This window comes from Tachyglossus aculeatus, chromosome 2 (assembly GCF_015852505.1).
Source record: "Tachyglossus aculeatus isolate mTacAcu1 chromosome 2, mTacAcu1.pri, whole genome shotgun sequence".
Lineage (NCBI taxonomy): Eukaryota > Metazoa > Chordata > Mammalia > Monotremata > Tachyglossidae > Tachyglossus > Tachyglossus aculeatus.
Window position 1 is genome coordinate 153,984,327 of NC_052067.1, and position 21,755 is coordinate 154,006,081.

At 43.0% G+C, this 21,755-nt stretch overlaps 1 protein-coding gene across 4 annotated transcripts in view; it reads left to right on the plus strand.

The window, feature by feature from the left end:
* Positions 1–20,990, plus strand: part of TMEM117 (transmembrane protein 117) — a 603,664-nt gene extending 582,674 nt beyond the window's left edge. For all 4 annotated transcript variants that reach the window (XM_038742118.1, XM_038742110.1, XM_038742126.1 and 1 more), the window contains 2 exons: positions 1,161–1,290; positions 19,253–20,990. In XM_038742118.1, the coding sequence (XP_038598046.1) occupies positions 1,161–1,290; positions 19,253–19,899 (777 nt within the window). In that variant the 3' untranslated portion in view covers positions 19,900–20,990. The remainder of the gene's footprint in view (positions 1–1,160; positions 1,291–19,252) is intronic.
* Positions 20,991–21,755: the final 765 nt, after the last annotated feature.

Genomic DNA, 21,755 nt, shown 5'->3' on the forward strand with positions numbered 1-21,755 from the left:
CCCAGCCCTACCTCCTTCCCCTCCCCACAGCACCTGCATATATATATATACATATGTGTATATATATATATATATATATATATATATTTGTACAGATTTATTACTCTATTTATTTTACTTGTACATATTTACCATTCTATTGATTTTGTTAATGATATGCATATTACTTTAATTCTATTTGTTCTGACGATTTTGACACCTGTCTACATGTTTTGTTTTGTTGTCTGTCTCCCCCTTCTAGACTGTGAGCCCATTGTTAGGTAGAGACCGTCTCTATATGTTGCCAACTTGTACTTCCCAAGTGCTTAGTACAGTGTTCTGCACACTAAGCGCTCAATAAATATGATTGAATGAATGAGTGAATGAACTCCCAGGCATGCATCCTTTCCGCTGGGCCACTGCTTCTTGCTTTCCATTATTTCTTTCCCTGAGCTAGACACACTATCAAAAATATATCTGGTGCCTGTCTTCAGAGTTCAGGGGGAATGTGAGTGAAACTTGGCCAACTCCCACAAGATGCCTGTCCTCTCCACCCTAGTCTGCCCCTTTCCAGATCTCTTTGCTCAATGTGGCTCCTCGGAAAGCAGCCTCCGACTTCCCAGAACGCAATCTGTATTCACTTGCAGGAAGAATCTGATAAAAATAATTTGCTCCGGTTCATTTTCTATTTGGGGGAGAAGGACATCTCTGGTTGCTCATATGATCATCTACTTAAAAAGGAAAGATAACAGAGAGAGATTGTGATAGTGAAAATTTGTCGATACAGATCATCAAATTCTGATCATATTTTTACTATAACCATACAAGAGCAATGTGATTTAATTTCCCCCAGGATAACTATGGAGTCTGCAAGGCGTGAGCCTGCATATGCCAAGAGGAATTTTGTGCAGTCAGCAATATGACTTTGTATTACCATTTTGAAGAGAAAATCTGCGTACATAATGTATGAATTAATTTTGACTTTGAATGCATACAGTTATTTAATGTACATAAACTAGGAGCTCAGGTATCTTTTGCAATGTTTAAATGGATTCTTCCACCAGCTGGCTCCTTTTAAAACAGTATGAAATGGAGTGATTATAATAAATCAATTGATTGTACACAGAGCTCTCGACATAAAACTAATCTCACGCCTGTGTCTGTTTTACTTTGCCTAACAGGATTGGGAATTCCCGCACTTCATGGGTGATGTTGATGTCAATCTTCCTGGATTACACACTCCTCATATGCAGTTCAAGCTGCCTTTCTTCCAAAAGATCTTCAAGGAGGAATATCACATACACATAACAGGTGAGATATGTCAATAAAGACTCATTCCTTTCCATTTTCTGGCCCTCTTTACCACAATACATGGCTTCCTTTTTTGTTTTAAAGATCCTTTGTCCCATTGTATCTTCCATCTTTGTTTCCTAGAGCGAGTAGGAGACTGCTCCATTTCTAAACAGATCTCTTGGTCTCCAGGGAGTCTGGCAACTTTTTATGATATTAAGTAAATATCTGCTACCATTTCAGAGCTCCCGTTTGTTTAAAGATGATTCTCTCTGGATTCATGGGTTATTCATTTTCGGCTCTGTTCTGCTGTAAGAAGGCTTTAGTATGATTTATGATAATATCCTTTCATGCCATCCAAGTCATTCTCATCTGAGAAAGGGCACCTGAAATGAGGCTTTCTATGAGTTTTTGAGCAAGGAGCAGGCAGCTGAATGTTTAGAAATGAAGAAAAAAAACGTTTGTTGTGTTTGTTCTTGGTTGTTCAAGTGTGTGTGTGTGTGTTTGTCTTAAGGATGAGAGCTGGCCTTATTATATTCCAAGGCTGCTGCAGTAAAAATGATAACAGCTGAATCTAACTCTGATACGCTGCCCTACTGGTTGCTGTTTAAAAATAGCCCTGCTAGGGGAGTTGCTTAAATCTGGGCAATGCTAACTTTGTTTATCATCTGGGAGGCTGGTTAATTGGATTTTTTTTGCGGCGGGGAGCAGGGGGGTGGTTGGGGAGGGGTTACTTTGGGGAAAGAGCGAATTCCTAAATTAGTGAATGAACTCATACATAGGGATGATCCAGCAGATTTCTGCTCCTCTCCAGGATAAATAAGGCTATCAATTAGATATTCTGTGTAAATCAATCTATTTGAGTGCTGGGCACATCTCGTGGCTTCAGAGTCGCCATTTAATGGGAGCTGGAGGCTCTCCTCCAGGCCAGATAAAACAGGTCCAGCACACACGGCACTGTCACCTCCCTCTGGGTGGTCTTGCCCGGCCATCTGTTCAGGCCAGCGGCTCCCGTCCTGGTCACTACCTCGGGAAGGGATGCGTCCCTGGACTCGTGGGTAGAAATGCCGGCTTGGAACTTGACTGTTCAAATGGGAGAGATATGAAGGAGACAATCCCGGAAAATGAACAAATTGGCCTGAATTCTCAGTTCCACACCATTTTGAATGATAGATTTTGTTCTGTTTGTTTTTTAACGCAAGTACTGCTACGTGGAAAGAACCACAAAATGGTGAGATTTTTCTCACACTGAAAAAGACACAGAGATGCAGGACTCCCAAGAGCCAGGATCAGTGATCCAAGTTTCTGTGGGGAGGGGTCGGGAGAGGCGGAGAAGCAGGAAAAGGCAAAGAGGGAAAGACGGAGCAGTAGAAAACCGACATGCTGAGAGCAGTGGCCGCAGACGCTCACCCAAAACACACACACAAGGAAAGAACAAGGTCCTGAGAGTCAGAGGATCTGGGTTCTAATCCCCGCTTCACTACTTATCTGCTCTGTGAGCTTGAGTAAGTCCTTCACTTCTCTGAGCCTCAGTTAGTTTATCTGCAAAATGGGGATTAGTAATAATAATAATAATGATGGCATTCATTAAGTGCTTACTATGTGCAAAGCACTGTTCTAAGCGATTAAGACTGGAAGCCCTAAGTGGGACAGGGACTATGTGCAGAGCACTGTACTAAGCACTTGGAAACAATAATTCAGCAACAAATAGAGGCAATCCCTGCCCAACAATGGGCTGGCATTGTACCTACTCCCAGCGCTTAGCACAGTGCCCAGCACATAGAAGGGCTTAATAAATACCACAATTATCATTATTAATAGTAGTAATAATAACAATACCAGCCCTTCCATTTGTTTGCTGTGTGACCTTGGGCAAGTCACTCCAGTTATCTCTGAATTGTGAATTATCTGTGCTTCCGTTTCCTCATCTGTAAAATGGGGATTAAGGCTGCTAGCCCTATGAGAGACAGAGACTGTGTCCAACCTGATTATCATGTATCTAACCCAGAGCTTAGTACAGTGACTGGCACATAGTGAACACTTAACAATATATCAAGCAATCAGATGAACTGAGCACCTACTTTGTGCCAAGCACTGTTTTAAGCACTGTTCCAACAAAATTGGCAGCTTTCAGCCAAACACTCTGTCTCTGTCTCTGTCTCTCTCTTTCTCTCTCTCTCCCTCTCCCCCGACCTGAACCAATATGTTCGCCCCAAGATTATACTCTCCCCAGTGCTTAGCACACAGTAAGCTCTCAATAAATACGACTAAATGAAAGAGCCAAGTGGAAGAGACAGGAGGAGTTAAAGAAGCAGTAGAAATTTTGAGGGACTAGCAGCAGGTCCAGCTGAGCGGGTGAGCTTATTCCTCAAAATTTCTGCCGTATCACCACACTCAAGAACAAAGGAGGCAGCCAGCTCACCCTGAGCCTTCTAGACTGTGAGCCCGTTGTTGGGTAGGGACCGTCTTTATATGTTGTCAACTTGTACTTCCCAAGCGCTTAGTACAGTGCTCTGCACACAGTAAGCGCTCAATAAATACGATTGAATGAATGAATGAATGGTAGGAATTCTGGGATGCTAGTGGCTATGGCTGTGGTGGGAATTTTCCACCATTTTGGCCTATCTGCTGCCACACAATAATAATAATAATAATGAAAATGATGGTATTTGTTAAGCACTTACTGTGTGCAAAGCACTGTTCTAAGCGCTGGGGGGATACAAGGTGATCAAGTTGTCCCACGTGTGAGCCACGTGGGGCTCATAGTTTTAATCCCCATTTTAGAGATGAGGGAACTGAGGCACAGAGAAGTGAAGTCACTTGCCCAAAGTCACACAGATGACAACTGGCAGGGTGGGATTTAAACCCATGGCCTCTGACTCCAAAGCCCGTGCTCTTTCCACTGAGCCACGCTGCTTCTCTAATAATGATGGCATTTATTAAGCGCTTACTAGGTGCAAAGCACTGTTTTAAGCTCAGGGGAGGTTATAAGGTGACCAGGTTGCCCCACGAGGGGCTCACAGTCTTAATCCCCATTTTACAGATGAGGGAACTAAGGCCCAGAGAAGCGAAGTGACTTGCCCAAAGTCACACAGCTGACAATTGGAGGAGGCGGGATTTGAACCTGTGACCTCTGACTCCAAAGCCCAGGCTCTTTCCATTGAGCCACGCTGCTTCTCGTCTCTCCCAACACTTGGCTCCATGCCGGCACCAGCTGTCCAGAGTTCTTCCTGCTGTGGAGACTGTTGGGTAGGGACTGTCTCTATATGTTGCCAACTTGTACTTCCCAGTCGCTTAGTACAATGCTCTGCACACAGTAAGCACTCAATAAATACGATCGGATGAGTGAATGAATGCCACGACCTATAGCAACATAGTTTAGAGCCACCGTAACCTTGTGGAAAGAGCTCAGGACTAGGAATCAGGAGACTCCAGGCCTAAATCTGCTCCACAGCTTTTGTGCTGGGTGATCTTGGGCAGGTAATTTAACTTTCTAGGCCTCGATTTCTTCATATGTAAAATAATAATAATAATTGTGGTATTTATTAACCTCTTACTATGTACCAAGCGCTTTACTGAGTGCTGGGTTTCTTACAAGATAAGCACAGGTACTGAATCCCCATTTTGCAGATGAGGGAACTGAGGTACAAGGAAGAGAAGAGGCTTGCCCCAGCAGGCACGTGTGGAGCATTGCATGTAGAAGCAGCATGGCATAGTGAACAGATCATAGGCGTGGACGTCAGAAGGTTATGGGTTCTAATCCTGGCTTCACCATCTGATGATGATGATGATGATGATGGTATTTGTTAAGCACTTACTATGTGCAAAGCACTGCTCTAAGCGCTGGGGGGATACAAGGTGATCAGGTTATCCCACGTGGGGCTCGCACTCTTAATCCCCATTTTACAGATGAGGGAACTGAGGCACAGAGAAGTGAAGTGACTTGCCCAAAGTCACACAGCTGTCAAATGGCGAAGCCGGGATTAGAACCCATGACCTCTGACTCCCAAGCCCTTGCTCTTCCCACTGAGCCATGCTGCTTCTCTGCCTGCTCTGTGACTTTGGGCAAGGCACTTCACTTCTCTGTCCCTTAGTTACCTCATCTGGATAACGAATGGGGTTTGAGACCGTGAACCCCACATAGGATAGGGACTGTGTCCAACTCAGTTTATTTGTATCCATCCCGGCACTTACTACAGGGCCTGGCATGTGGTAAGTGCTTAGCAAATACTGTGATTATTCTTATTATTATTCGGTGGAGCCAGAATTAGAACCCAGGTCCTCTGATTCCCAGACCCATGCTTTTTTTTTCCATTAGGCCACGCTGCTTGCCAAAATGGGAATAAGTTACTGGCTCTTCCTCTCCCTTGGACTGTGACCCCCATGAGAGACAGTTGCCTTGCCCAATCTGATTACTTCACATCTGCCCCAGTGCTTTTACAGTGTTTGACACATAGGAAGTGCTTAATAAATACCATATTATTATTTTCCTGTCCTTCTGGCCCCCGAGGGGTTGGCAGAACAAAGAGCCATGATGTGTGATGTCTCTCTGAAAGCAAGGCTTCAGCTAACACAACGAATGTATGATTTCAGTTAGAGCCAAAGTCCTTTTGCTACAATTACTTTCAACTATGCACTCTCTGTATCTAAAGGGGCCCATGCAGCTTTCCCTAAAAGGACCTAGGTTTTAGCTCCTCATTAAATTTTGTCATAAAAATGGTACAGTGAAGAAGGTAAAACCTTTAAAACCTTCAACTCCTTTCTTTGTGTCAGAGTAGTGATCCTATGCTTCTCAAGTGCCAAAGTCTTTGGAGGTAGTAATGATTTTTATTAAGTGCTTACTATGAAGTAGTAGTAATAGTATTCATTAAGGATTTACAGTGTGCAGAGCACTGTACTAAACACTGGGAAAGAATACACAGGAGGAAGTCAGAGTCCCTGTCCCTCGTACCGGGCACTATGCTAAGCACTGGGGTGAATGCTGGATAAATGGCTCAGAAGTGTTCCCAATATTAGGTTGTGGTAGCAAAGACACTTTAAAAATATAAATAATAATAATAATGATAATGGTACTTGTTAAGCGCTTACTATGTGACAAGCACTGTAATCAGGTTGTCCCATGTGGGACTTACAGTCCATTTTACAGATGAGGTAACTGAGGCATGGAGAAGGTAAGTGACTTGCCCAAAGTCACACAGCTGACAAGTGGCAGAGCTGGGATTAGAACCCACAACCTCTGACTCCCAAGCCCCGGCTCTTTTCACTGAGCCATGCTGCTTCCCTAAATCAATTCCAGATGCTGTGAACATTTAAAAATAGAAGAACACAAAACACAGGGCAAAATAGAGATGGATAATACTAAGAGGCAACAGTGCTGATGTTCCGTAGTCTTTCATTCCAAGCTGCTCTGGATTCCCAGGGTTCTAGCAGTTGGAAAGGCCAGCTGCTTCTGAGTCCCAGCTCAATCAATCAGTGGAATTTATTTAGTGCTAATTGTGTGTAGACCACTGTACTAAGAGCTTGGGAGAATACAGTTCAAAACGGTAGTTACATTTCTTGCTGACGAGGAATTTACAGTCTAGAGAGGCAGTGTGATCTTGTGGAAAGAGCCTAGGCCTGGAAATCAGAGAAGCAGTGTAGTGTAGTCGATAGAGCATGGTTGGGCCTGCAAGTCAGAAGATCATGAGTCCTAATCCCAGCTCCACCATTGTCTGCTGTATGACCTTGGGCAAGTCACTTAACTTCTCTGGGCCTCAGTTACCTCATCTATAAAACAGGGATTAAGACTATGAGTCCCTTGGGGAACGTGGACTGTGTCCAACCTGATTAGCTTGTTTCTACCCCAGCACTTAGTACAGTGCCCGGCACATAGAGAGCACTAAACAAGACTGTGAGCACGTTGTGGGCAGGGAATATATCTGTTTGTTGTTGTATAGCACTCTCCCAAGTGCTTAGTGCAGTGCTTTGCCCATTGGAAGCACATAATAAATACAGTTGAATAAGTGAATGAGTGAACAGACACCATTTAAAAGAAAAAAAAAAAACAATTTACTACAGCTCCTTCATCTGAAGAAGCAGTGTGGCTGAGCAGAAAGGGATCCCTTAGTCGATGACACCTGGGTCCCTCCAGCCTGAGCTTCTCCAGAAGCCTTGCTGCTGTCTCATCTCTCTTTCTCTTATTTTCCCCTAATCCAGCAAGCCACAGGCCAGCATGCCTCCGTCCCATTGGAATATCCCAAAGCCAGTACTGTTCATTTCCTTTCAAAAGACCTTAGGATGTCAGCCTTCGGTGCCCTGTTTGCACACAAGCCTTGTTTCTGCATGTCAAAAAGGGCTTAAATTGATGCATCTGTTTAGTACCTCTGGATCCCCCTTGACAGATGGCTCACTCTCATGTATGATCTTTCATTTCTGCAATGCAGTTTCTGAAAGCAAAGACCAGTCTCTGGCTTAGCAGATTGTTTCTGAGGGAATTTCTAGGTGAAAACTCAGAGATGGGAAGTGGGAAGAGTGAATTCATCGTTTCCCAGCCAGGTGAGTGGAGATCACCTCCACTCCTGAACAAGTGATGCTGAATCTCATATCTCCTCTCTATGCCCTATTTCTTACTTGCCTACAAAGGAAGTGCAAAGAAAAAACTAGGACTTGATGTTGTAGGTCTCTTGAACAGCATAACAAATGATCTCTAGGCCTGTGTCCAACTGGATTATCTTGCATAATAATAACAATGATGGCAATTGTTAAGCACTTACTATGTGCCAAGCACTGTTCTAAGCACTTGGGGGGGGGGGGGATACAAGGTAATCAGGTTGTCCCACATGGGGCTCACAGTATTAATTCCCATTTGACAGATGAGATAACTGAGGCACAGAGAAGTGAAGTGACTTGCCCAAAGTCACAGAGCTGACCGTCCGAGGGGATGCCTGTGCTGTTCTCAGCCCCTACTTGGCTGCTCGCTGGTCTCCGAAGGGAAGGAAGGCAGGGGAACAGCCCGGGTAGAAGACCTTTTAGCCGGGTTGATGAAGGAATTTAAGAAGAAGCCGGCAAGGATACTTCCAAGGGCCCCTTAAGGCCCTGAACAATGGGACTGATCATCCCCTGAGAGGAAATTCTCAAAACCCCTAGGCTGAGGGCTTCCATAGTGTCAGAGATCAAATTTCCTCTGGTAATTTGAGGGTTTAACAGAAGCAGGATCCTTTGTGCTTGATGTTTCTCTGTATGTTTAGAAACGCTTTCTTTCTGTGATACTATTGTGGTTTGTTGTTATTGTTAATAATAACAATGGTATTTGTTAATAATAATAATAATAATGGCATTTATTAAGCGCTTACTACATGCAAGGCACTTTTCTAAGCGTTTGTTGGACTCGATTGGCCTTGTCCAGAACAGTGAGCAGCAGCCATGACAGGCGTTTTCACCCAGCCTTTCTACTCTGCTGCTGGTCAGACATCACCTCGAGCTTCTTCAGGACCAATTACAGCCCCATTGTCTTCTGTTCTTAGAAGATGTCTAGTCTGGACCCCTGCGGGGCCCGGGGGTGGTGTCAACATTTAGTTCTTCCCTTGGAGACAGTAGGTTCGGCTCACCTGAGATCCCGGGAAACGAATTGCCTAAGGGCATTCAAGTTGTACTTCCCAAGCGCTTAGTACAGTGCTCTGCACACAGTAAGTGCTCAATAAGTATGATTGAATGAATGAATGAATCCGGTGATGAGCGAGGAGCCAACTGCAAAGTTCAGAAAGGCAGGCCTCTCTCTCCGCAGCTAAGAAACCAGAAGCCGGGTGGTGCAAGTCACTTTCACCGGTTCTCTGCCCCTTTCCTTTTTGTTTTTAGTTTTCACTGGCATCTGTTAAGCACTTGCTCTTAGCTAGGCAATGTACTGGGTGCTGAGGTACATACAAAGTTGATCATGTACTATTCCAGGCACTGTACTATGCTCTGGGGTAGATCCAAGCTAATCAGGTTGGATACAGTCCCCATCCCACGTGGTGCTCACAGTCTTCGTCCCCATTTTCCAGATGAGGGTACTGAGCCCCAGAGAGGTGAAGTGACTCATTGAAGGTCAGATGGCCACAGACAAGTGGCGGTGCTGGAATTGGAACCCACGTCCTTCTGATTCCCAGGCCCAGGCTCTGTGTGCTGGGCCATGCCGTTTCCCTTGGTGACACCATTTGGGCATTTCCAAACCAGCATCACCCTGGCAAGCCGGACTGTTCGATTCCCAAAACCCCATTGGAGGAGGAGGGAGAGAGATTCATTTGTACTTCCCAAGTGCTTAGTACAGTGCTCTGCACACAGTAAGTGCTCAGTAAATATGATTGAGTGAGTGGACAAGTGGCAGGGCTGGGATTAGAAGGTATCTCCCCCTTCTAGACTGTGAGCCCAATGTTGGGTAGGGACCGACTCTATATGTTGCCAAATTGTACTTCCCAAGCACTTAGTACAGTGCTCTGCACACAGTAAGCACTCAATAAATACGATTGAATGAATGAATGAATGAATGAATGAATTAGAATCCATGACCTCTGACACCCAAGCCCATGCTCATTCCACTGAACCATCCTGCTTCTCTATCTACCTTGATGCTTAGTTTAGTGTTTGGCAAAATGATAATAATAATTCTGGCATTTGCTTAGTGCTTACTATGTACCAGGCACTTTACCTTACAAAAGAAAGGTCTTAATGGGTCCCATGAAAGTGAAAAAATAAATAAACTTGAGACGATCTCTGTAGTCTTACTGAAGTCTGTCCCAGAGGGACTGCTTCCCAGGCAGACAAATAAAGTGTTCCATTGGCAGCAAACCTCTTAGGAAACTGGGAGAGGGTCAATCCCAAAATAGATAATCGGAAGCCACAGAAAAGCCAATGAAACATTTGTAAACTGTGACAAATTTAAATTGATTCCATCTAACAAATTGAGGCATCCAGAGCAGGCTCTGCCCCTCTTCACATCTGGTGTTTCATAATCCTCAAAAGTAGGTACCCTCTCACCTCTGGGATTGCTGTTCCCGTTTGTCCTGCAGGCATGAGGCTGGGGACTTAATTAAACTGCAGCTTTCTTAAGTTTGAATTGTTTCTGGGTTTTGATGTCTCTCTCCCTCTAGGGACTGTGAGTTCCTTTTGGGTTGGAAGCTGGATAAATACAATTGACTGACTGATTGATTAGTCCTCATGGCTCAGTGGAAAGAGCCCGGGTTTTGGAGTCAGAGGTCATGGGTTCAAACCCCAGCTCCACCAATTGTCAGCTGTGTGACTTTGGGCAAGTCACTTCACTTCTCTGGGCCTCAGTTACCTCATCTGTAAAGTGGGGATTAAGACTGTGAGCCCCCCATGGGACAACCTGATCACCTTGTAACCTCCCCAGCGCTTAGAACAGTGCTTTGCACATAGTAATTGCTTAATAAATGCCATTATTATTATTATTATATTGATTGAAAGGAATGTGGATAATATGAACTAAAAATCTAGAAATATAGAGGTGAAAACATTTTTATGCCTTCTGGGTTTTGTTTATCTTTGCACCTGCTGAGGGCTATACCAATTAAGCTGTTGCTCTTTCATTCATTCATACAATTGAATGAATGAATAAATTCATTTAATCGTATTTATTGATCACTTACTGTGTGCAGAGCACTGTACTAAGCGCTTGAAAAATACAATTCAGCAATAAAAAGAGCCAATCCCTGCCCACACCGGGCTTACAGTCTAGATGTGGGGAGGCAGACATCAAAACTTGTAAACAGGCATCAATATAAATAAATAGAATTGTAGATATGTACATATATATATTATATATATACAAGTGCTGTTGGGAGGGGAGAAGAGGGTAGAGCAAAGGGAGTGAGTTGGCACAATGCGGAGAAGAGGGGGAGCTGAGGAAAAGGGGGGCTTAGTCTGGGCAGGCCTCTTGGAGGAGGTGAGCCTTCAGTAGGGCTTTGAAGGAGGAAAGTGTGATGGTTTGACGGATTTGAGGAGGGAGGACATTCCAGGCCAGAAGTCGGACGTGGGCCAAGGGTCGACGGTGGAACAGGCGAGAAGGAGGCCCAATGAGAAAGTTAGCATCAGAGGAGCAGAGTGTGTGGGCTGCGATATGGAAAGAGTAAAGGGAGGTGAGGTAAGAAGGGGCAAGGTGATGGAAGGCTTTGAAGCCAATAGTGAGGAGTTTTCATTTGATTTGGAGGTTTTTTGGCAACCACTGGAGATTTTTGAGGATTGGAGTGACATGCCCTGAGCATTTCTTGTAGAAAGATAATCCTGGCAGCAGAGTGAAGTATAGACTGAATTTGGGAGAGGCAGGAGGTTGGGAGGTCAGAAAGGAGGCTGATGCAGTAATCCAGTCGGGACATGATGAGTGATTGTACTAATGTGGGAGTGGTTTGGATAGAGAGGAAAGGGCAAATCTTGGCGATGTTGTGAAGGTGAGACCGGCAGGATTTGGTGACAGACTGGACTTCTGGGGTGAATGAGAGAGCAAAGTCAAGGATGACACCAAGGTTGTGGGCTTGTGAGATGGAAAGAATGGTTGTGCCATCCACAGTGATGGGAAAGTCAGGGAGAAGACAGGGTTTAGGAGGGAAGATAAGGAGCTCTGTCTTGGACCTGTTGAGTTTGAGGTGGTGGAAGGACATCCAAGTAGAGATGTCCTGAAGGTAGGAGGAGATGCGAGCCTGGTGGGAGGGAGAGAGAACAGGGGAGGAGATATAGATTTGGGTATCATCCCCAAAGAGATGGTAGTTGAAGCTGAGGGAGTGAATGAGTTCACCAAGGGAGTGAGTGTAGATGGAGAGTAGAAGGGGACCAAGAACTAAAAAAATGGAATGCTTGAACATGTAAAATTAATTAGTCTTTCTTTGTTTCTGTAATCAGAAATCCCATCATACCTTCAAACCACAAAGTGTTTAGGAATTTATTACTCAGTCCCTGTGACTCATGATTACATGTCCCCTCAATTTATTTTGTCCCCAGCAGTGTGGCTTAGTGGAAAAGCACGGGCCTAAAAGTCAGAATGTCATGGGTTCTAATCCCACCTCCACCAATTGTCTGCTGTGGGGCCTTCAGCAAGTCACTTCACTACTCTGTACCTCAGTTACCTCATCTACAAAATGGGGATTGAGACTGTGTACCTCACATGGAAAAGGGACTGTATTCAAGTCTCTTTGCTTGTATTCACCCCAGCACTTAATACAGTGCCTGATACAGAGTAAGCACGTAACAAATGCCATCATTATTAGTTAGACTATATCCTCCTTATGGACAGGGAGCATGTTGCTTTTTTTATTCTATACTTCGCAAGTGCCTAGAGAAGCACGCCACACCAAGTGTTCTCAATAAATAATAATAATAATGGCATTTATTAAGCACTTACTATGTGCAAAGTACTGTTCCAAGCGCTCGGGGGATGCAAGGTGATCAGGTTGTCCCACGTGGGGCTCACAGTCTTAATCCCCATTTTACAGATGAGGAAACTGAGGCACAGAGAAATTAAGTGACTTGCCCAAAGTCACACAGCTGACGATTGGCAGAGCAGGGATTTGAACCCATGACCTCTGACTCCAGAGCCTGTGCTCTTTCCACTGAGCCACGCTGCTTCTCTGCTGCTTCTGTTGCTACTACTACCACTGCCAGAGTCCTCTAGCATTAACTAGGCTCTCTTGTTGGAAGCGGTGTGGTCTAATGGAAAGAGCACAGCCCTGAGAGTCAGAGGTCCTAATCCTCAATTATTTGCTGTGAGATATTGGGCAAATCACGCTTCTCCATGTCTCAGTTACCTTATATGTAAATTGGAGATTAAATTCTCCTCCCTCGAATTTAAACCATGAGCCTCATGTGGGACAGGGGACTATGTCCAACCTGATAAATGTGTATCTACCCAGCACTCAAAACAGAACCTGTTACATAGCAGATGCTTAACATATGTCATAAAAGAATGAATAAAATTCTCTGAATGAGTGTTCCACACCACTTTAGAGAGAATAGTTGAAGTGTTCTTTTGGGATAAGAAACCAATTAATCTTACTAGCCAGGCAGTGCTCTACATCTATTAAAAAATACATCAAAATGGCATCACGACCAAAATGTAAATTTACCTTCAACCACACTGGGCCACAAAAGGGTAACAAACAGATGAGCGCAATATGTTGACCCCAATTTGAACGAACAACAATAGCAGCGATATTCTTAAACTGGCTGTCATTTGCTCAGCTAAATTGAAAGATACTTGTTTAAAATGAACTAACCCCAAACTCCAGTCCTATCCACTGCAAAAGATGAAAATTACCATTACGATATCACTTTTGAAAATCTATGGGTTTCATTAGAGCTACAAAATATAAAACGAAGAAATCCTACTTAAAGCCTGCAGTGATTTCTCATTAAAGGAGACAGTGAGATATTTCAAATAAGAGGTTAATGGAAATAATATATGGCTTCCTTCCCTAACTCCTTACTGATTTACATTATGTTATCTTGTTGAAACAACAGGAGTAAATTGCCAAAACTCTGAAATATTTCATGCTGATATATCGACACCTTGCTTCTGCTGGCAAGAGTTGTACTTTCAGAATGTGTTTTCCTTTCTTTATGGGTGATTTTGGGTGAAACATTTTAATTTGGGTGATTTTACTGAGAAACATTACACTCCGGTATAGGGTGGGCTGGAGGTGGGGGAGCTCACCGGAACCTTCGAAAGCGTTCATAATAATTATGGTAATTATAGTACTCGTTAAGTCCTTACTAAGAAACAACCACTGTTCTAAGCCCTGAGGTAGTTACAAATTTATCAGTTTGGACACAATCCCTGTCCCACATGGGGCTCACACTCTTTATCCCCATTTTACAGATGAGGTAACCGAGGCCGAGAGAAGGTAAGTGACTTGCCCAAGGTCACGCAACAGACACGTGGCAGAACCGGGAATGCAACCCACGTCCTTCTTACTGTCAGGCCTGTGCTTTATCCATTAAGCCACGCTGCTTCTCATGATACATTCTGCCCTTTCATCAGCGATACTTCTCAGAGACTTCATATGGTCAAACAATGCTGATTAAAAAGGGAGAGAAATAAAGAAAGGTTCCAGAGCTCTCAATACCATTGTAGGAGGACATGAAAGAGGAATTTGCATCTAAACATACACTTTGCTATGGGACCTGTCAACCCAAACTACTACTGATAGTCCTCAAATTGTGCGGGCTCAAAGTATGACAAAGCCCCACCTGATATATCTGTATTTGCACCCTAATTCACGTTTATGATAACAGACATCGGGCTCACACAACTGCATTATGTAAGTTCTTTCCCAACATCCTCACGGCTTGCCCGTTGTACCTCCACATGCTCCCCTTCCTGTCTCCGTCTCCCCTGCCACACCACTTCTCCTGTTCAATGATGGTGCTGCTGCTTCTGCTGTTTCTGCTGACTTCCCTGTAACTGCTAAGTCCAGAACTGGACTGCCTAGGGTCAAGGTAGGGGTTTGTCAGGGATACCCAGGAGCCAATAAAGGTTCCAGACTCCCCAGAATTTATCCCTGTGGGGCCAAGTTGCTCAATTCAAATGAAGCCCCTACTTACAACATTGTTCCTTATGGGAACATTCATTTCAATTTAAGACGTATTTTTCAGGGACCGTGAAAATCTGAGTTCTACCTGATTTTTACTAAGCTGTAGGATGGAGAGGCAGCTTCACTTAGTGGGTAGAGCCTGGGAGTCAGAAGGGAGCCGGGTTCTAATCCCAGCTCCACCATATGTCTGCTGTGTGACCTTGGGCAGGTCACTTAACTTCCCTGGGCCTCAGTTACCTCATCTGTAAAATGGGGATTAAGCATGTGAGCCCCATGTGGGACAGGGACTTTGTCCAAGCTGACTAACTTGTATCTACTCCAGCACCCAAGACAGTGTTTGACACATAGTAAGCATTTAACAAGTACCATAATTATTATTATTACTATCAGGAGTGACTCTAGGATAAAAAGAAAAGGGCCTATTGTATGAGAGAGAGCTTGGCCAAAATGGCAAGTTTGTCCATCCACCGTTGTTAGTACAAAGCATCTTAGCATCTTTCTTATTTCCAATGAGCTAGTCCGCAGGCTGTCGCTATAACCTATATTGCCTATCCTGAGACAGCTAAACTTCAGTAAATGTACGACGCAGAAGACAGCTTCATCTTATATTCATCTTTTTGTTTTTAGGTGTTTGGTCACTGTCATCCTTCCTATTTTATTCTCTCAAATCCCCCATTCTTAGTCCCATTCTCACGATAGGTCTTGCTCTAGCATCCTCCTGCAAAGTCCATGTTCATTTCATTTTCTCCTCCCAGTTTCTAAATCGAAACCCTTTTCTCTTCCATCTTTTCTCCTCTGTTACCATAGAAACAGAAACTCCTTAGGAAGACCTGCCTTTAGCCGGGGCCAACAACATAAGAAAGAGCTCAGAGAGAGGGTCACAGTACCCTGCCTTGATAACATTACTGAAAGGGACCTCCGGGAAGCAAGGAGGAAGTAGCCACACAAGCTAGAGACTCTGACTAGAGGTTAAACTCTAGTCTACGCAATCTCATCTGATCCCGCCCCTCCAATTTATCAACTCCATTGCCTGAAGCCAGTGTGGCTTCCCAATACTTAAACAGTTTTCAGCCAGAAGCGTAGAGAGTAACAAATGCGTACAACATTTTACCGATAGGTTTCTTTAAATGCATTAATCAAAATATGTCTTGACAATTTTGTAAGCCGCACATCTGTATTTAACACTTGTGTGTACTGGGGTTGGTGCAGGATAGTCAGATCAGATGCATTCCCCATCCCATGTGATGCTCACAGTTTAAGAGGGTGGGAGAAGAGGTATCTCTCCCTAGTTTACAAATGAGGAAAATGAAGCACAGAGAGCTTAAGGTTCAGTGTTGTAGCTCATTGTGACCAGGGAATGTGCCTACCAACTCTGTTGTATTGCAGTCTTCCAAATGCTTAGTACGGTGCTCTGCACATGGTAAGCACTCAGTAAATACCATCTGTTGATTAATCGATTGATCCAAAGTTACATGGCAGGCTAGCGTCAGAGCTGGGATAGGAGCTTGGTTCTCTGCAAATTAACTGTACTAGACAGATAAGGTTAATTTTTTGCCTTAATAGTTCACACCATCTCTGGGGATGAAATCCCCATGAACAAGGAGGGTCTTACTCATTCCCAGTAGCATCCTTTGGCAATACTTTGTAGTTGGCAATTGGAGTTCCTTATGTTCCCAGAGACTTCATCACTGGAGACAAATGCAAATCACAAACCTAATCAATCATTTGTATTTATTGAGCACTTACTGTGTTCAGATCACTGTAGAAAGCACTTGGGAGAGGGCAGAACAACCTAGTTAGTAGACACAACCTAGTTAGATTTCTGCCCACAGCAATAGGACTAGAGTAAACCTACTGGGAATATATAAAATGGTCTTTGTCTTCTCCCCATGATATTGGGATATAATTGAGACCAGTGGCAGAGAAGGACAGTCTTTATGGGAGCCAAGTTCCCACTTTTCCAGAAGGTTCAATGTAAAACTATTGGAAAAACTAAGGTCAAATAAAAATAATTCCAAAAATAATAATTGGAAAATAATTTTCGTGGTCCCTTTCATTTCCAAATCCCATAAATAAGTGAAAGTCACTCAGCAAACAATGCAGTACATGGTAAGTAAAGGCCACAAACTGGAGAGCTGCAAAGGTAAAATATAGGAGAATCAGTGTATGTTTGTGGGTGTGTATGTGTGCTTTACGTGTCTATATTTAAGAGAATCTGTTCATTGTATTTCTGCTCCTCTGGAAACAGTACCCCACAGATTTCTGATCTTTATCTTTCTGTTATCTAGTGTTTTGTTTGGTAGCTCCTTATATGTCGGTTGCCAGTCCACACTCCCTGCTATTTATTTTGCCGAGCTGTTAGTTTTGGCATTTCCACACCCTGTTGCTATTTCGGATCTTGCCTTTCACAAGTGTTCTTTTTGGCTCCCAGTACCCATTCGTCCATTTAGACAGGTTTTTAAATAGGAATAACATATCGACAGGGAGTTAGCACACTGTCATTTAACATTGAATTTTCAACCTCATCAGTACACATAGAAATAAATGCCACCAGTGTCATCATCTTCAAATATAATGATAATGGTATTTGTTAAGCGCTTACTATGTGCCAACCACTGCACTAAGCACTGGAATGGACACAAGCAAATCAGGTTGGACACAGTCTCTGTCCCACGTGGGACTCACAGTCTAGATCCCTATTTTACAGATGAGGTGACTGAGAAACAGAGAATTTAAGTGACTTGCCCAAGGTCACACAACGGACAAGGGACAGAGCCAGGATAGTATAGTATATAGTAGTCATTGTATTTCTAAAACACTTAGTAAGAGCTTGGAAAGAGTACACGGATAGAATTTGATGGGGTTCCTGGCCCTCATTGGACTCACTATCTAAGACTAAGAGGGGTTGTGGGAGACTCATAAAGAAAATTCAAAAAATAAAAGATAAAAAAATCTATGTAAAAGATCAGGCTCCCCCTCATCCCCCTCTCCATCCCCCCCATCTTACCTCCTTCCCTTCCCCACAGCACCTGTATATATGTATATATGTTTGTACATATTTATTACTCTTTTTATTTATTTATTTATTTTACTTGTACCTATCTATTCTATTTATTTTATTTTGTTAGTATGTTTGGTTTTGTTCTCTGTCTCCCCCTTCTAGACTGTGAGCCCACTGTTGGGTAGGGACTGTCTCTATATGTTGCCAACTTGTACTTCCCAAGCGCTTAGTACAGTGCTCTGCACACAGTAAGTGCTCAATAAATATGATTGATTGATTGATCAGGACAAGCATAAATACAAAATTAAAATAAATCCTACTGTGGCTAGAAGAGCAGAGTTTTGGGCTTCTCAATCAATCAATCAATCTCACAGGCCACAGTGACTGTCATAAAGGAAAAACAAATTCACCTAATTTGTGAGTGATCTTTATCATTTCGATGGTTATTATTAGTATTACAGTATTTGCTTAGTGCTTACTATATTTCAAGCACTGGACTAAGAACTGGGGCAGTTACAAGGTAATCAGATCCCACACGGGGCTCACGGTCTGACTAGGTTGGAGAACAGATATTAAGTCCTCATTTTGTAGATGAGGGAACATAAGCACAGAGAAGTTAAGAGACTTGCCCAAGGTCACAGTCGGTGCATGGCAGAGCTGGGATTAGAGCTCAGATCCTCTGATTCCCAAGCCTGTGTTCTTTCCCCTAAGGCCACGCTGCTTCTCATCTCCCATCAGAATCATCTTCCCATGTGTTTCTCTCAGTACCCTGAGCTTATTAACGGTATGTAGTAGAAGCAATAAAAAGCAATCTCTTCCAAACTTTTTGCCCTCTTGATTCACTTTCTATGAACATGCTGAAATTTCTGGCAGATGTATGCTTCTTTATGAGAAAGTTGAGGTAGTCATTTCCAGGTCTTGATATGAATACTCTTTAGATTTATTGATCCACAGATCCGCAACACATTAACTAATGTTTTAATCAACAGGACACCCACAGGCGGCAATGTGAATTCAATCGATACACTGCTGTGTTTGCATTACAAAATGATTTATTACATGTGTAGTAATAATTACGAAAAAGTAAAGGGTGTGTAATCACACATCTAGCTCTGATAAGAATTTCCATTATAACTTTGCCAGATAAATTGAAATTTTTAAGGGCTAATTTGTGGTTCTGAGTGAGAATAAAATTGTGTTTCTTTAAAGAACTTGATCTGCCAGTGTGAAGAGCATGTATTGATGTTTCTGTGAGGTACAGGAAGTCTTTCCTATCAGGAAAATCCATTTACGAAATTACTTTTTCCAGGCCTCTAGATGGTTTCAGAGACCTGCAAGAGTGATGATATTTTATGCCTTCTCCTGGCTCCTGGCAGGCCTAAAATAATTTACGTGCCTTCTTTTAATACACTATCTTTCTTCAATACAGGGAAATGGTTTAACTATGGAGTTATTTTTCTCGTCTTGATTTTGGATCTGAATATGTGGAAGAACCAGATATTTTACAAACCTCATGAATACGGGCAATATATAGGTCCTGGGCAGAAGATATATACAGTGGAGGATTCGGAAAGCTTGAAAGATTTGAACCGGACAAAGTTATCTTGGGAGTGGCGCTCCAATAACACGAATCCTCAGACTAACAGAACATACGCAGAGGGCGACATGTTCCTACACAGCAGATTCACTGGCACCAGCCTCGATGTCAAATGCCTGGCCTTCATCCCGAGCTTGATCGCTTTCGTCTGGTTTGGATTTTTCATCTGGTTCTTTGGGCGATTTTTGAAAAGTGAGCGAGGCATGGAGAATCAGGATAAATCCTACACGCGCATGAAAAGAAAGTCCCCTTCGGAGCACAGCAGGGTCATGGAAATCACCCGGGAAAACACGCAGGCTTCCGTAGAAGATCCGTTGACTGACCCACCCCTGGTCTGCATCAAGTCTGATTTTAATGAAATCGTCTACAAGTCTTCTCGCTTGACGTCGGAAAACTTGAGCTCACACTTGAGTGAGCCAAGCAACACAACCGAAGCTGACCCCGAGCCTTCTGCCCCCAAGTCTACACCTGAAAACTAGGACCAGGTGCCCCCGGGAAGCCCAGAGATGTGAATGAGAGTTGAACCTGGAAGATTCAGTCTTTCCTCTTAGGTTTGCATAGAGTTAGGTCAAGAAAAACAACCTCTACCCCGAAGGTGCTCAACACGCTTTTTCTAGGACTCATTATTTTCTATCCGTATTCGAATCCATGTGCCTATTGTATATCTCACAGTCCTCTAAAGATTGCTTCTCACAATTGCACAGGCTTCTGATTGATATAGTGACTTTACAGCATAGAATTTTAGGTGACTACTTGCAGGTATACAGTGTTTTACCATAGTGGTGCCTTGAGACATTAAACTGTTTCTAACTGAACCTGAAATGAAGTATAGAACAGTTCTCTAACCTATTTTGCAGGGTTTTTTTTGTATAAATTATTTTGATGAACATTTGATGTCTTAATAGGAGATAGATATAAAGCATACCGGATGATGGATTTTGACAGTAAGATGTCACTCCTAAAGGACGAGTCTGTTATCTATCCAGCATCAGAGTCAGCATGTATGACCGTAGGGCCACAGCCTGTTGATTAACTTTTCGTTGCCGCTGGCGGTCTGCCCAACCCAAATTCAGAGGCATATACCAGTAACAATAGAACGGTGATACGACGCGGGTCACTATTTACGAAAGCGTGACTCCTTTGGTGACTGCAATTAGGTGATAATGTCTAATTATATTTTCTGTAATCAAAATTAATTGCTACTTGTTGAAAGCCCTCATCTTTCACCGTTAGGAACAAAGGTCAAAATGCAGAGTTGGGTAAATAGTCAGAATTATCACCATAACACAAAGCTCAACAACACCAAAGAAAGAATGGTTCGATTTGTGACGGGTTCAAAATCCCCGGCCTGCAGTATTTGTACAGCTTTGTATGAATATTTCTTACGATGTTTCAAACTGGAAAATGTACACCACTGAAATAGTGAATTCCTCCCAAAAATGAATCGGTAGAAGCTATGAGGTGGAGAGAGCGGGAAACGCATGAAAGAGAATGTGTAGTGACTTTGTCCTGTGTCTCTTTTTCAAGGATGAAATATATAGCACATTAATAAATAATAATACCCATCAAAGAGTATGTGGAACTCTTCATTTTTCCTTTTGCAGGGACTTGCTGAACTCTAAATTTCCCTGCAGCCAGCTCTAGCCTCCCATGAAAGCTGAAATGTGGAAAAGTTTGTTGTGGGCAGAGAATGTGCCTGTTCATTGTTACATTGTACTCTCCCAAGTGCTTCATATAGTGCTCTGCACGCGGTAAGCACTTGATAATCAAGTCTGACTGATTGACTTACTGACTGAAAAGTTCCAACATGCCTTTAATTTAGCCTCACAAATATTTGGTGTGTTCACCTTAAAAAGTCACTCAATCTTAAATTATTTTCCTGTCACTCCCTGATGTAGTTATATTTTGTCGCTATGATTATTTTTATCTCACTTATTTTGATCTGTCTGCTTTTAACTTGCAACATGCTGCATTTAGGTTGCATAATAAATCTATACATTAGTATCCATCACTGGAGAGTCAGTTTTCATGAGCATCATCCTACAATTATTTTCCATATTTATATATTTATTTTATTACTCTATTTATTACTCTATTCATTTATTTCAATTGTACATATCTATTCTATTTATTTTATTTTGTTAGTATGTTTGGTTTTGTTCTCTGTCTCCCCCTTTTAGACTGTGAGCCCACTGTTGGGTAGGGACTGTCTCTATATGTTGCCAACTTGTACTTCCCAAGCGCTTAGTACAGTGCTCTGCACACAGTAAGCACTCAATAAATACGATTGATTGATTGATTGATTGATTTCCATGCAATTGCCACCATCCTCCAA